This window comes from Onthophagus taurus, chromosome 7 (assembly GCF_036711975.1).
Source record: "Onthophagus taurus isolate NC chromosome 7, IU_Otau_3.0, whole genome shotgun sequence".
Taxonomy (NCBI): domain Eukaryota; kingdom Metazoa; phylum Arthropoda; class Insecta; order Coleoptera; family Scarabaeidae; genus Onthophagus; species Onthophagus taurus.
Window position 1 is genome coordinate 19431747 of NC_091972.1, and position 14212 is coordinate 19445958.

A 14212-nucleotide genomic window follows, 5' to 3' on the forward strand; every position below is an offset into this window, starting at 1 on the left:
ATAAAGAAAATTATATTTTTTTGTTGATTGATGTAGTTTTAATCACCAATAGGAAAAGAAGCACTTAGTATACCCTAAATTAGAAGGATTTGTTATCACAAAAGATGTGGATTAACACTTAATAAAAAACGCAACATATTTTCGTTTTTTTACTCGAAAATTTTGACCGTTAAAAGAGCATCTTCTGGTAGAACTGATAATTCGGCGATAGTTCCATCATTAAATTCATAAGATATCCCACCATCTACAACTAAGGCGGCATCGAAACATTTCGATTTAACCTTCATGGTGTCCACGAAACCTCTTCGTTTTATATCGCGTCCTTGAGGCCAAACACCCAAACAAATATTTTCTCTTATTGTATAAGCTAAACGAGTTTCAGCTAAAAAAAATTAAAATATAATTCATGTAATATTTCGTTTTTAATAATCTTACTTGCATTAAAAATTAAAGCATCATTATACATTTTACATAATTGTCTTGCTTTTTCAGTTCGTTCTGGTTCGGGGTAATGCAACAGAGTTAAAAGTGTTTCAACAGTTTGAGCTGGGAGTCGATTCATGCTCAAATGCCATGATGTCGAACCCGTACCGGTAGAAATGCAAAGACCTGAGCATTTAATAGTAGTCGATTCGTTCGATTTATCCAGCCAAAGTTCCAAATTTGATACTCTCGCCGAAAGTGTTTCGCCAATAAAAACTTCATTCAATGCTAAATGTGGAATCAATTTAGAACCTTTTTCTATACGATACTGAGATGGTTTAAATGAAACTTGATCACGAAGTACATATAAAGGAGTCGAAACAATATCCTGAGTTTCACCGGTGATCGTAACGCGAATTCGACTTCTACGTAACCATTCAAATTGACCAGCTCGTAATTTTTCTATTGCTTTTTCAATGTTGTACGAATAACTTTTTGGTAAACATAATCGACCTTCCGAACGAGCTGGGGATGAGTTAAACCCGATTACTGGCATACTATTTGTGCGAACCCTTCCGGCGGCTAATAAGAATGTTCCATCACCACCTGTTGGAAATACTATATCCGCCCAATTTACACTATCATCATTATAATTAAGACTAAAACAAGGAATAAAATTCATTGTTAGTTGTGGTAGTGTTAGCTCTTGTTTTAGTTTTTATTCAGCTTTAGATTGTTGTATGTTTTTATTGAACTAAAACTAAATCTACTATACAGAGTGTTTCATGAGGAGAAAAGTTCCTAAAAACATATACTCAATTCTCAAAAGTAACTAAGATACATCCAGTTAATGCACAAACTGATTTATTTAAATGTGTACATAAAATATCGAAATTTGCACCGTTCCGCAAAGATTTGGTTCAGGTATTACATCACTTGACGGCCGTAGTGAGCAGGGACCCATCATGCTGGAAGAACATATTGGCTCTGGTGGCCAAAGGAATATCTTTTAACAGTATTGGAACAGTATTAATTGCGCAAGAACTCTAAATATCTGCCCGCTGTTAGACGCTCGGGTAGTACGAAAGGCCCAATTAAGTTATTGTCAATCACTCCACACCATACATTCACAGAGAATTTTACCTGAAAATTTGTTTCAACACTGGCATGCGGATTATCCTCAGACCAACGGTGATCATTTCGACTGTTATTGAATCCACAAAATTAAAATCTCCTGGCAAAGTCTGTTGGTTCAATGAATACAAGAAATGAGTACACAATGTTCTCCATACTGTCACATGAGGAACACCAAGACGAGGAGAAAGTCTTCTTGTACTAGTAGATGGAATGCGTTCTACCGATTGAAGAATTTGTTCAACTTCATTCAGAGTTTGCACACCTGCACGTTGAAAATGAATATTTGTACTTGGAACAGAATCAGTTTCATGCAATCTGGAATCTCGGTTAGGAAACCGTCTCCTATAGTTATGACGAGTAGCACGTGCATTTCCATTGCAGAAACCGTAACAAAACACCATATCAGCATCTTCTGCATGAGTCAATGGGTGGCATTATCAACAACTTAGTCGACACGTCAACCAAATAATGTTAAATGTCAAAAATTGACAAATGGCTGTTTCACAACAGCCGTGCGTGATATCAATTTATGCATTAACTGGCTGTATCTCAGTTACCTTTGAGAATTGAGCACATGTTTATGGGAACTTTTCTGCTTAAAATGAAAAAATCTCTAACATATTAACGTATGTACCATTGAAACACCCTGTATAATCTAATATACGTATTTTTCTAATACGTATATTTAACCTTTCAACTACTTCAATAAAAATATACAACATTCTAGCGTTGAATAACAACTAAAACTAGAACTCGAATCCCTAGAATCTATCCCTAGAACTAGAAACATTCGGGTTTAGCCGCACGTCTCTAAAGATGGCTAAACCCGAATGTTTCTAGTTCTTGGTCTAGCGTAAGAATTAAAACCAACTAACACCTAGAACTAGAAAGTTTCGGGTTTAGCCGTGCGTCTTCAAACGCACTCTTATGCAGCGCTAGACCATGAACTAGAATCATTCGGGTTTAGCCGTCTTAGAAACGTGCGGCTAAACCTGAATGATTCACACTAACTAGAACTAACACTACACCTAGAACAAAAAAGTTTCAGATGATCTAAAAGTCCAGATTGCAAATAAATTTTTGAAATAATCGAGAATTTTTCCGAATTTTGCATTTTTCGTCGATTAAGTTTTAAACATCCGTATTAAATCCATTTCTTCGAATATGAGTATGAAAATTTTCGAAAGTGTTAATAAAAGTGTCCTCTTTCCAATGAACCAACACGTTTTGAAAAATAACCTTTAGTTTTTGAGAAAACAATATTTGAAGTTTTGATAAAATTTTCAATGTGGCAATTTTCATCGATAACTTTCAAAATTCGCTATAAAATTCATTTCTTGAAGGATCCTTGTGGGAATATCACCAATTATTAATTAAAGTATCCTCTTTTTAATGCAAAAGCCGTTTTGAAAAATCACTTTTAGTTCTTGAGAAATAAATTTTTGAAATAATCGACAATTTTTTCGAATTTTGCAATTTTCGTCGATTAATTTTTAAAAATTCGTATTAAATCCATTTCTTCGAATATGAGTATGAAAATTTGCCAAAGTGTTAATAAAAGTGTCCTCTTTCCAATGAACCAACACGTTTTGAAAAATAACCTTTAGTTTTTGAGAAAACAACATTTGAACTTTTGATAAAATTTTCGATGTTGTAATTTTCATCGATAAATTGCAAAATCCGCTACAAACTTTATTTCTTGAAGGATCCTTGTGGAAATATCACCAATTATTAATTAAAGTAACGTTAAAGTCCTGTTTTTAATGCAAAAAGCCGTTTTGGAAAATCACTTTTAGTTTTTGAGAAATAAATTTTTGAAATGACCGAAAATTTTTTCGAATTTTGCAATTTTCGTCGATAAAGTTTTAAAAATTCGAATAAAATCCACTTCTTGGAATATGAGTATGAAAACACGTTTTGAAAAATAACTTTTAGTTTTTGAGAAAACAATATTTGAAGTTTTGATAAAATTTTCGATGTTGCAATTTTCATCGATAAGTAATTTTCAAAATCCGCTACAAAATTTATTTCCTGAAGGATCCTTGTGGAAATATCGCCAATTAAAGTATCCTGTTTTTAGAGTTGCTTCGTTAGTTAAATCAGCATCAAAAAAGTTAATTCTGGAAATCAGCTTTCTTATTAATTGCATTTTTATTCAAATATCGGAATAATGTGGCAATGTAGGGTATCGCTTCAGAAATGTACTAGAAATTATAACCATAATGGTCGGATAGATATGCCGCATAACCGGATATCCGGCCGAAGTGGATGCCGAATATCCGGTATCTGGCTTTTCGCAAAATCACTACCCGTTCCATCACTAGTTTAGATACTGCTTATCACTAAAACTTAGCGAATATTAGTGACTATACCAATGACAACAGCAGAACCACAGAGGTGTTTTTCGAAGTTAAAACTTATTAAAACTTTTCCAAGGAATACTATGTGTGAAGATCGTCTCAGTGCTTTGAGAATGTTATCAATTGAAAGTTCATCACAGACAAAGAAAGAGGAATGGATTTTAACTTTAAAACATAATTAGGTGTGTAGAAAGGTACATTAATAAAGTTTTAATAAATTAATAATCCCAAGACACATTACTCATGAGCATCCACTGGGGTTTAGCCATCTTGAGAGACGCATGGCTAAACCAGAATATTTCTAGTACTAAGTCTAGTGTTAGTTCTAGTGATATTATAAGATTAAATTCTTCTTCTTCGTCTTAGTTGTTATTCAGTACCAAATTGTACATTTTGAACACTTCAAACCTATTTTTTTTTACCTGTTCACTACTTTCACTTTAAATCCTGATTTTTCAAGACTTTGAACCATATCACTTTCATATTTTTTATGATTATCATGACTTTTAATTAATCTATCAAAATCGGTTCCTCGCCGAATTAATTTCTGGCGAAGATCATCCGGAGTCATGTCACTGTTCCGGTGCCTCTCAAATTCATAACCGGATAACTTTGAAACAATTAAAGCATTACCATAATCCTTTAAATTAGACGTATTACTATAAGAATATGTTGAATTTCTTCCTAAAATAAAAAATAAATTAAAAAATTTAAATAAAATTAAATTAAATTCAGCTCCATCTATTATCGAAAAGTGAAACAAAAAAACATTACGTTTTTAACTCGTGACGTTTGTGTTTGACGTTTAGATAAAGTGAGGTTATGAAACGAAGTAGAATTAGATTTTTATATCCCTTCTTACCTGAGATAACATTTTTAAAGAGATATTTCGGTTTGTACATTTAAATTTACTAAATTTTTCACTTAAACTAATTGTTTGTTTTTTTTGAATTAACCGCCAAGGCGAACCATTATAAGGTGTATGTTTGAAGCGGCGTCGAAACGCGTGATACTTTGACCGGATCCCGAATCGTGTTCTCGTTATCTCTCTGTTTTCATTTGAAACTTTTTTTTTATTATTCTTAAAGTTATCGCTTCGTTTTCGTAAATCCAATAATTGGAAAGCACATTTTATTTTGTATAAATTGACACTTTCAATTAGATCCGTTTTTAAGGCACGTACACACTACGAGCGGTTAAAATTAGAATTTAGAACAAACGTTCAAAAGAATTTCTTAGATAAATATTTAAATTTTGCAATTATTTATTATACAGGGTGACTGCTACATAAACGTGCGTATTGAAATGCATTATTAAGTAGAATAGTTTAGGAATTATGTAAATTTTTTGGCTTTTCTACATTTTTTCTACAAATATTGGAATTTAGAGATTAATAATAGAGACTTTGGCAACATATCGACTTCTTTAGATATACTACGCTCTAATACACATTTTAAGTTAAAAAATATTTTAAATACAGTAAAATGCCGATTATCCGTGAACCATTTAGCCGGGGTTCGGATTAACCGTGGTTGATGTATATACAGTATGGTTACAGTATGGTATGTATATACAGGATGGTTCAGTTTTTAATCGGGAAACTTTACTAGGACGTAGTACTTGCCAAAATAACGCAAGTTTTTTATATAAACATAGGGTCGCAACTCTTTTGTTTTCGAGCTATGAGCTGTCAAAGTTGAGCCAAAAATTTACATTTCATCTTTTATTTCGGGTATAAGTAAACCGTAAAATTTGAAACTTTGTACGTATTTACTACTGGTTAACATCTTATTTTCAAGCATACCTTAAACTTCTCTAGCGCCAAATAGTGTTGAAAGATTTTTTATTTTATTAAATCAGTGCTACGTTAATGTTTCAACCAACCAGATGGTCTAAAAAATGAGCAAAAAATCATGTCCAGTCATTGTCAAATACAGTTATATTAAAAACTATTGTATAAAAAATCACACATTTTGATGTTGAGACGTCTAAATTGACTGTGCCGCTTGGTTTTTCTTCTTTTCGGTTTGATTTTGGTATTTGTTGAACTTTAGAGTTAATTTTGCATATTTTGTTTTATACCCAGTTCACACAAAAAAAAATTCTTCTTTTTCCTTTATTATTTTACAGAAATTTAATTTTGAAACTATCAATCGTTTACAGTTTTTCAGAACAACTATTTTTTATGAATTAACATTAGTACTAACTCTACTTTAAAAAAACAGTCACGATTCGAATATCATGTTTGGGAAGAAGGTTACAATTCTTCCCAAACAAGTCCGAAGTATTTTTTTAGTTAAAAAATACCTATCGAACACAGAGTAATAAAAAAGAAAATCAATGGCGCGTTAAAATGCCAAACCAGATGGATTTACAGGAACACAGCTGCATTTAAAAATTTTACAAACAACACTATTCCATAATAGAATCAATTATATAATTGGTATTATATAACTGTGGCAGTGCATAAAATTCTTGTACATGGCCACTTCATAATTAAATCATTAAGTATCCAGATTGGCCTGCTTTCAGAAGAAGCGCAAGAAACTCGGAATAAGGACCTTAGAAGGTATAGAGAGAACTTTTCCAGAAAATTGTCAAGAATACACAATAATAGAGACATTTTAAACACACTATTAATATCTTCAGACCCAATTGTAACATCATTTCATAGCAAGAAATCAAGGAATAATACAGATTTTTCTGAAGAACTTATAACTTACTTTATCGAATTGTTTTCATGCTTTATGTACAGGGTGTCCAAATTTCGATGGATTTGCAGGATATCTCAGTTATTATGAAAGATAGAAAGTTGCGGCTTTCGCGAACCTGAGCTACTTTTTTTGTGAAACTTACAATGGCACAAACCAAATTTTCATAGCCCTCTTCGTTTTTGATATACAGGGAGTGTTTGAAATTTACGATTTTCAGACACCTCCTGTATCTCGACTATCCGGAAACTTAGTAAGAAAGTAAAAACGGGTTCTAATAGATTTTTTCACGTGAAATCCAATGGTGCAGGTAGAATTTTTCTAGTCATCACGGTTTTTGAGTTATAAACTCAACTCAAATACTGAATACTCAACTTCTAAAATACTCAGCTCTTTATAACCAGAGAAAGAAGTCTATGGCTTCAAGTTCGGCGAACGTGGGGGCCATGCTACGGACGCTCCTCGACCTATCCATCTTTCACGGTAATTTTTCACGGTAATTTTCACATTTAAATATTATGCATAAACCACATTTCCCTGCGTGTTTGATACGGCACTTCTTCCATCAGTTTAAACAAGGTATTTTGCAAAAAGTTAAGATAATTTGTACCGTTGAGACGGTTATCGATCGTCTAGACTTAGGTATGGTGTACCTCAGCGCTCAGTATTGGGGCCACTCCTGTTTTTGATATTTATCAACGACCTACCCAGTAACATTCCACATGATTCCGACTTCATCCTTTTTGCTGATGATACAACCGTAATGGTCTCCTCAACAGATGCCGATGTCTTGCGTCACCGCATATCTGAGTCACAAGCCTGCATCTCAAATTGGATTCAGACCAACAGACTAAGCATGAATAGAGAAAAAACACAAACTTTAAATCTTTCACTCAAACGTCTCAGGTCGTGTTCGGAGTCGGACAAGTTCTTGGGGGTCTATCTTGACTCTGGTTTGACGTGGAAGGCCTACATTGACCAATTGACGAAAAAACTGAATACCATTGTATTCGTCATTCGGAGACTGAGAGACCTTGTCAAGTTCAATGTTGTGATCAACACATACTACGGCTATTTTTACAGCCACGTATCGTACGCGTTAATTTGTTGGGGTCACTCCGCCCATGTGGATCGTGTTTTTGGTGTGCAGCGAAGATGTGTTAGTGTTATGGGCGGTCTAGGTTGTTGTAGAGCCAATTTCATTGATTATAAGATACTGACTTTCCCTTCGCTTTACATTCTCCATTGTCTCTTATATATCACGGGTAATATCTCCATATCTCCAAATTTAAAACTCTTAATACTTATCATAATTACCACACTAGGGCGAGTGATACCTTAATTACGGACTATTCTCGAACGGCAAGGGCCAGGGATGACGTGAATTATTTTGGCATAAAATTCTACAATGTCCTTCCGAAACACATAAGATTGCTAGAGAGTAACAATTTCAAACACAAAATGAAAAATTATTTAGTGGTGAAGGCCTTTTATACTGTTCAGGAGTTTTTGACCAATGATTTTGATGACTTGCTATGACCGGTGTGTCACCTCCCAGAAGCCTTTTTCTTCTTTTTTTGTTCTTTTACTTACCTGTTGTTACTTATTACTACTTTTAGTGTACTTACCATTATTGTAAATTGCATTTTATGTTTATTGTATTATTTTCTTTTATGACCTGTGAAAATCACTTATTGATACTATCACCAATAAAGTATTATTATTATTATTATCAAGTATGTACATGGGGACCAATTAAATGATCCCCAATAATACCAACCCATACATTAATAAAAATCTTTCTTGATGTTTCGTGGCTAAAACCCATACAATGGTATGGGTTTGATCGGCCCAAACACGGATATTATGGAAGTTAATGACGCCATCTCGGGTAAATCCAGCTTCATCGGTAAACAACATTTTTTCCGGAAAATTTCTGTCATGGCGCCATTGTTCCATAATCCAACGACTGAACTGTAGTCTTGGGATGCTATCGGTGGGTTTTAAAGCCTGCACCTTTTGGAAATGATATGGATGCAGTAGCTGATCTTTAAATACCTCCCAAACGGTGGCACATTTTGTTGTACCGATAATCTCCGAGTACTTACCGTAGGATTGATAGCTACTGTATCGAGCACCCTTTCTTCCAGTTCTACAGTCCTCGTAGTGCATGAAGCGCCCAGTTTCACACAATCTTCTATGAATACAAGCGAACACATGGCGTTCACAGGGAAGTTGTAGATTTGGATATCGTTCTGCGTACAATCTTCGTGCTTCTCTGGCATTTCCATCAGCTCTACCGTACGTAAAGTGAATGTTAGCCATCTCTTCGTTTGAGTATTAAACCATTTTGATTTAATTAAACGTAAATTACAATAATGGTTTTTGCACTAAAATATTTTTTTATCGACCGCTTGACAGCAAAGATCAACAAATGAAAGGAGCCTACTAACGATTTCTAGTGATAGTTTAATACACATGTTTGTGTGCAGTATTTTACTTAGTATTATTTATCTTGAAAACTACTGGTCGTAGACCATTTTATAAGCAGAACATTTTTTATGTATTTTTTTCCGTGGATTCTAATTTTGAGGTTAAAATAGTGAAAAGATCACAACAAAAAAAAATATGGGAAATAAATTGCGCCCCCTATCCCTTATTTCCGCAACTACACATTCCTTCTAATTTTTCATTCGATTATCGTATTCGCCCCGTAAAAATAGCTAGATATGCAAAATTTCGTGTTTCTAACCCTAGTAGTTTTTGAAATAATGAGAAATAACCACACATTGAACGTCTTCTTCAAAGTGCTCTATCTCCCTTAGGAGGCATTTTAGGACACACCTTTATATGAACTTTTCTTTATGATTTTTTATGTAGAATCATACTTTTAAATATATGAACGCAATTTCCGGACACCTGTATATTATATTATATAGGTATACAGGATGTATCTGAATGACGTGCCCAACCTTCATGGGGTGATTCTTTAGGCACCTTTAAGAGTACTTTAATATATGAACTATGGGCGACTTCGGCTCCCCTAAGGAGCTACACCCCTCCAAAAATGTACACCCTTCACCCTTCCTACACTGTGCGTCGGGGCCGGACAAGAATTTTTTCGACAAGCTTTTTTTTTAATTCTTAAGAAAAAGCATCATTCATCAGTCAACTCGTTTAGATTTTATAAAGCCGTCAGAACCGACGTAATAATATACGTTTTAATATTATTTATCTACAACTGCTTGGATAAGTCACCATTACCACACTCATTTGAGGCGATTTGAGTTACGTAATGAAGTTTATTACCGCACTGGTTTCATTACGTAACGCAATTTTAGTCCAATCAGAACAGACTTAATTTATTGAAACGAGCAACAATACAAAAGGATGATACAAAATGCTACCCTATTTAAAGAGAAAATACTATTTATTATAAACATTAATTGTTATTCATGATGTGGATCCTTGTTATCAATAAATGTATATGAAAATAATTAAACGTATATTTATGCTTTTATTGATATATTAAATTTTACACTCTGCCTGACGCGTTTCAGCGATCTACGCCATCTTCGGAGGCTCTAAAATTAGTTAGATTAGTTAGTTAAATAATTAATAAGCTACTCTCGAAGAATACATCAGACAGTCGTTTTTGACATCCCAAATTGCCTAGCCATGTCCGACGTTACACCCCTTTATACTGAATATAGGATAAGTATTTAAAATGTTAACAACTTTGATTGGATTTAAAGTTGCATAGCGTACTCAATGCTTTTTTTTTAAAGAAAAACTTATAGTATTCCGAATGTAGCAATGCAAGGTTGGTATAAGTTGGCATAATAGGTAAGTCGCCCTGCAAACGCGGCGATTATATTCGTATTTTCCTCACAGTATAAATTGCTGAGTTGAACTTTTTGGAGATGTTCTCTACATGTGCTTTATGTGTTTTAGGTTGTTATACTTTGTCTTAACATTGTTTTGAAAGTGCAGGTATTGAGTCTTTTCTTCGTTTAGTTTTAGACTATTTGTCCTAAACCATTCCGCAGCTACTAATGTTTGATGGGTTTTATTTCGCAGATCTTCCAAGTTGTTCGCAAACTGATATAAAAGTTGTGCCATCCGCGTACAAGCACACACTGTCACTAGACACAGAATAAGGCATATTATCAATATAGATTACAAACAAAAGAGGACCTAGGATGGACCCTTGTTGCACTCCTACATTGATATAATACATTTTAGACAGAGTTCCATCTATTATTACCGTTTCTTTCCTATTAGATAAATATGAAGTTATCATACTTAGACCAAAACATTCCAACTTGTTGGTGATTATTGACAACCTCAGTTTTCTTAAAGAAATTTGTCAGTCTGGCAGTTGACAAGAATCGATATTGGTGTATAGTTTGTTGAATTCTGCAAATGTCCCTTTTTTGTAGATAGGACATATTTTAGCAACTTTTAATTGGTCAAGAAAAACATCACGTTTTAAACATGCATGTATTAATTATGTTATACATTCTGCCATCCCAGGTATGATTCTTTTTAGAATAACCGTCGAAGTTCCATATTGTATGTCTTTTGTTTTTTTAGATTTCAGTTTCATTGTTATTGCAGTAACATCGTTTTTGACAGTAGGTCTGAAAAAGCATGAACTACTATGTTTGCTATGCAAAACATTTCTTTCGGCAGTCACATTTACTTGATCATATTCTGCGGATGCCAAAAAGGAAGCAAACTGATCTGGTGTTACTTTTAATTCTTGTTTGTTTTTCTTAGTGTACTTTGTCTATGAATTTATTATTTTCCATGTTGCTTTTTGCTTATTGTCTGCATTTAGAATCACAGATGCATTATATATTTGTTTCTGGCATTTGAATTGTCTTTTTAACTCTGTCTTATACTTTTTGTATATATTAAAAGATTTTTTATCTTTAAACGTAAGATAGAATTAGACAATGCGTTAAAATTCAATTCGTTTCCTTTTTTCTCTGAAGTTTTTGTTGGTTTTTTGAATGAAACTTATGTTTAGTTCCAATAAAGAAAGTACTGGAACAATGAATTCTCAATTTTAGGTACTAACTTTTGCTATCTGTAATGTTTAATCGATGGTTAATAATTATTATGAATTGAATATCAACCTCAGGACTTATTCTATTCATGAATAAACGTTTTTTAGTTCCTATAAGTTAAAATAAATAGTAGGTGTATTCGATTTTGTATTTTATTAACTTTGTGTAAGTGTTCAAAAGTACACACGCTTCATCCTTTACCTTATTATTAGCTAATTGGAAGGACATTTAGCCCTCCTTAATACTTCATTTGAAAGGTTATAAAACAAAGAAGTTTTTAAAATAATATTAAAACCAGTTTGTTTAAAAATTAACTTAAGTCACGAAACATTTTTCTCTGTATTTTTAAGCGATCGAAATATTTACAATATTTTTCAATTTAAAATATATATGTTGCCAAAGAAACTATTATTAATACTGAAAATGAACCAAAAAATTGAAATAAATCCTAAAATATTCCATTTTGTATAAGGCATATTTGGCTTAATGAATAGCAAATGAACACCTGTATAAAGTTTTTTTTGTGGATATAAATAAAAATCGTTTTGATGAAGACATTTTTATATTCGCACATAAAACAATAAAGTAAAAATAATTTGATGAAAAAAGTTCGTTTTTGATAAAAAGAAAACTAAACATAGACAGTTTTTTCTTCTGTACAACGTGGAAATTTTATATATATACACAGTGAGTTCTGAAGAAGCTTTTTTTTGAACGGAAAGCTTTCGAGTACTTAACGTTAAAAGTTTCTAACATTTACATATACATTTAAAGCTTTACAGCAATCGTTTTGAAAACTTTTATTTGTTGTTGTAATTGTCCCATACGAGTCGTTACTTTAAAATTACATCGTTGGCAGTTCTGTCAATGTTACAACTACCAACTACATTCAACAAAAAATGTGTATCGATACGAAAAGAAATTTTAAAAAATTAAACGAGGGGTGTAAAAAAAGAATTCAAACTAACCTGAAAACGGTTTAAAAACGTGATTTTTCCTCGATCCAAACCTCACATTGAAATGTCGGACTTGAAATTTAACTTTCATTCACTTTTCAAATTTTGACATTATGTCAAAATAGAAACAAAAAATTTGTTCCTAACTTCACCCCTCTCTGTTTCTTACTTTGTTTAATAATTATGAAAAAAATTAAACATTAACTTTTAAAATAGATCTTTTAGACTTATATAGGACGAGTTTTGAGTTGTTTTTTTAAAGGATTTTCTTGGAAATATTACATACACAGATAAACATTGTTTATACTTAGTTTTAGTCGCTTCTCTAGCGTAACATAGTTCGAGAATTGCTTTTTTCCTAACAATTAATAATAATTTAACAAATAGAGCTCTCTATAAATCGATTACGATCTTAAACGCTACGTTCATCGAGGTTAATTTTATTAAAATGTATCAGTAGCCGGTTTAAATATATTATTTTGAAATTTGAAATAATTAGCTAAGAATAATAAATAATTACCAATAATTAGAGTTGTGTTAAAAAATTTTTATCTCAAAAACTAAAACTGATTTTTCAAAGCTGATCTTATCATTCGAAAGTAGATACTTGAATTACTATTTGATAAATATTTCATAAAGACTTTTCAAGGAATTAATTATTTACAAACTTTTAAAGTAGATCTAAGAATAATAAATAATTACCAATAATTAGAATTGTGTTCAAAATTTTTTATCTCAAAAACTAAAACTAACTTTTCAAAGCTGATCTTATCATTCGAAAGTAGATACTTGAATTACTATTTGGGAAATATTTCATAAAGATTTTTCAAGGAATCAATTATTTACAAACTTTTAAAGTTGAGCTAAGAATAATAAAAAATCACCAATAATTAGGATTGTGTTCAAAAATTTGTATGTCAAAAACTAAAACTGACTTTTCAAAGCTGATCTTATCATTCGAAAGTAGATACTTGAATTACTATTTGGTAAATATTTCATAAAGACTTCAAGGAATTAATTATTTACAAACTTTTAAAGTAGATCTAAGAATAATAAATAATTACCAATAATTAGAATTGTGTTCAAAATCTTTTATCTCAAAAACTAAAACTGACTTTTCAAAGCTGATCTTATCATTCGAAAGTAGATACTTGAATTATTATTTGGTAAATATTTCATAAAGATTTTTCAAGGAATCAATTATTTACAAACTTTTAAAGTAGATCTAAGAATAATAAATAATTACCAATAATTAGAATTGTGTTCAAAATTTTTTATCTCAAAAACTAAAACTGACTTTTCAAAGCTGATCTTATCATTCGAAAGTAGATACTTGAATTACTATTTGGTAAATATTTCATAAAGATTTTTCAAGGAATCAATTATTTACAAACATTTAAAGTAGATCTAAAAATAATAAATAATTACCAATAATTAGAATTGTGTTCAAAATTTTTTATCTCAAAAACTAAAACTGACTTTTCAAAGCTGATCTTATCATTCGAAAGTAGATACTTGAATTACTATTTGAGAAATATTTCATAAAGATT

At 31.9% G+C, this 14212-nt stretch overlaps 1 protein-coding gene across 2 annotated transcripts; it reads right to left on the bottom strand.

The window, feature by feature from the left end:
- Positions 1 to 23: 23 nt before the first annotated feature.
- On the bottom strand, positions 24 to 13657 carry LOC111420796 (NAD kinase 2, mitochondrial). 2 transcript variants are annotated; one of them, XM_071197360.1, is made up of 4 exons: positions 12675 to 13657; positions 4343 to 4604; positions 436 to 1082; positions 24 to 382 (listed from the first exon to the last, which is right to left on the bottom strand). In XM_071197360.1, exons 1-4 carry the CDS (start codon positions 12751 to 12753, stop codon positions 150 to 152), a joined length of 1221 nt encoding a protein of 406 aa, XP_071053461.1. In that variant the 5' UTR covers positions 12754 to 13657; the 3' UTR covers positions 24 to 149. The 2 variants fall into 2 exon arrangements, with proteins under 2 accessions (XP_071053461.1, XP_022909606.1); XM_023053838.2 differs by lacking the exon at positions 12675 to 13657 and adding an exon at positions 4783 to 6013 and having other exon boundaries at positions 26 to 382.
- Positions 13658 to 14212: the final 555 nt, after the last annotated feature.

What these genes read in the sequence shown, in the direction of transcription:
- LOC111420796 (XM_071197360.1), bottom strand. Translation starts at nt 12,753, where the DNA reads ATGAAAGTTAAATTTCAAGTCCGACATTTCAATGTGAGGTTTGGATCG. An exon ending in CGTTTTTAAACCGTTTTCAG is followed by an intron (nt 4,605 to 12,674) that starts GTTAGTTTGAAT and finishes TTTTTATTTTAG; the next exon opens with GAAGAAATTCAACATATTCT. An exon ending in AAAGTGAAAGTAGTGAACAG is followed by an intron (nt 1,083 to 4,342) that starts GTAAAAAAAAAT and finishes TCCTTGTTTTAG; the next exon opens with TCTTAATTATAATGATGATA.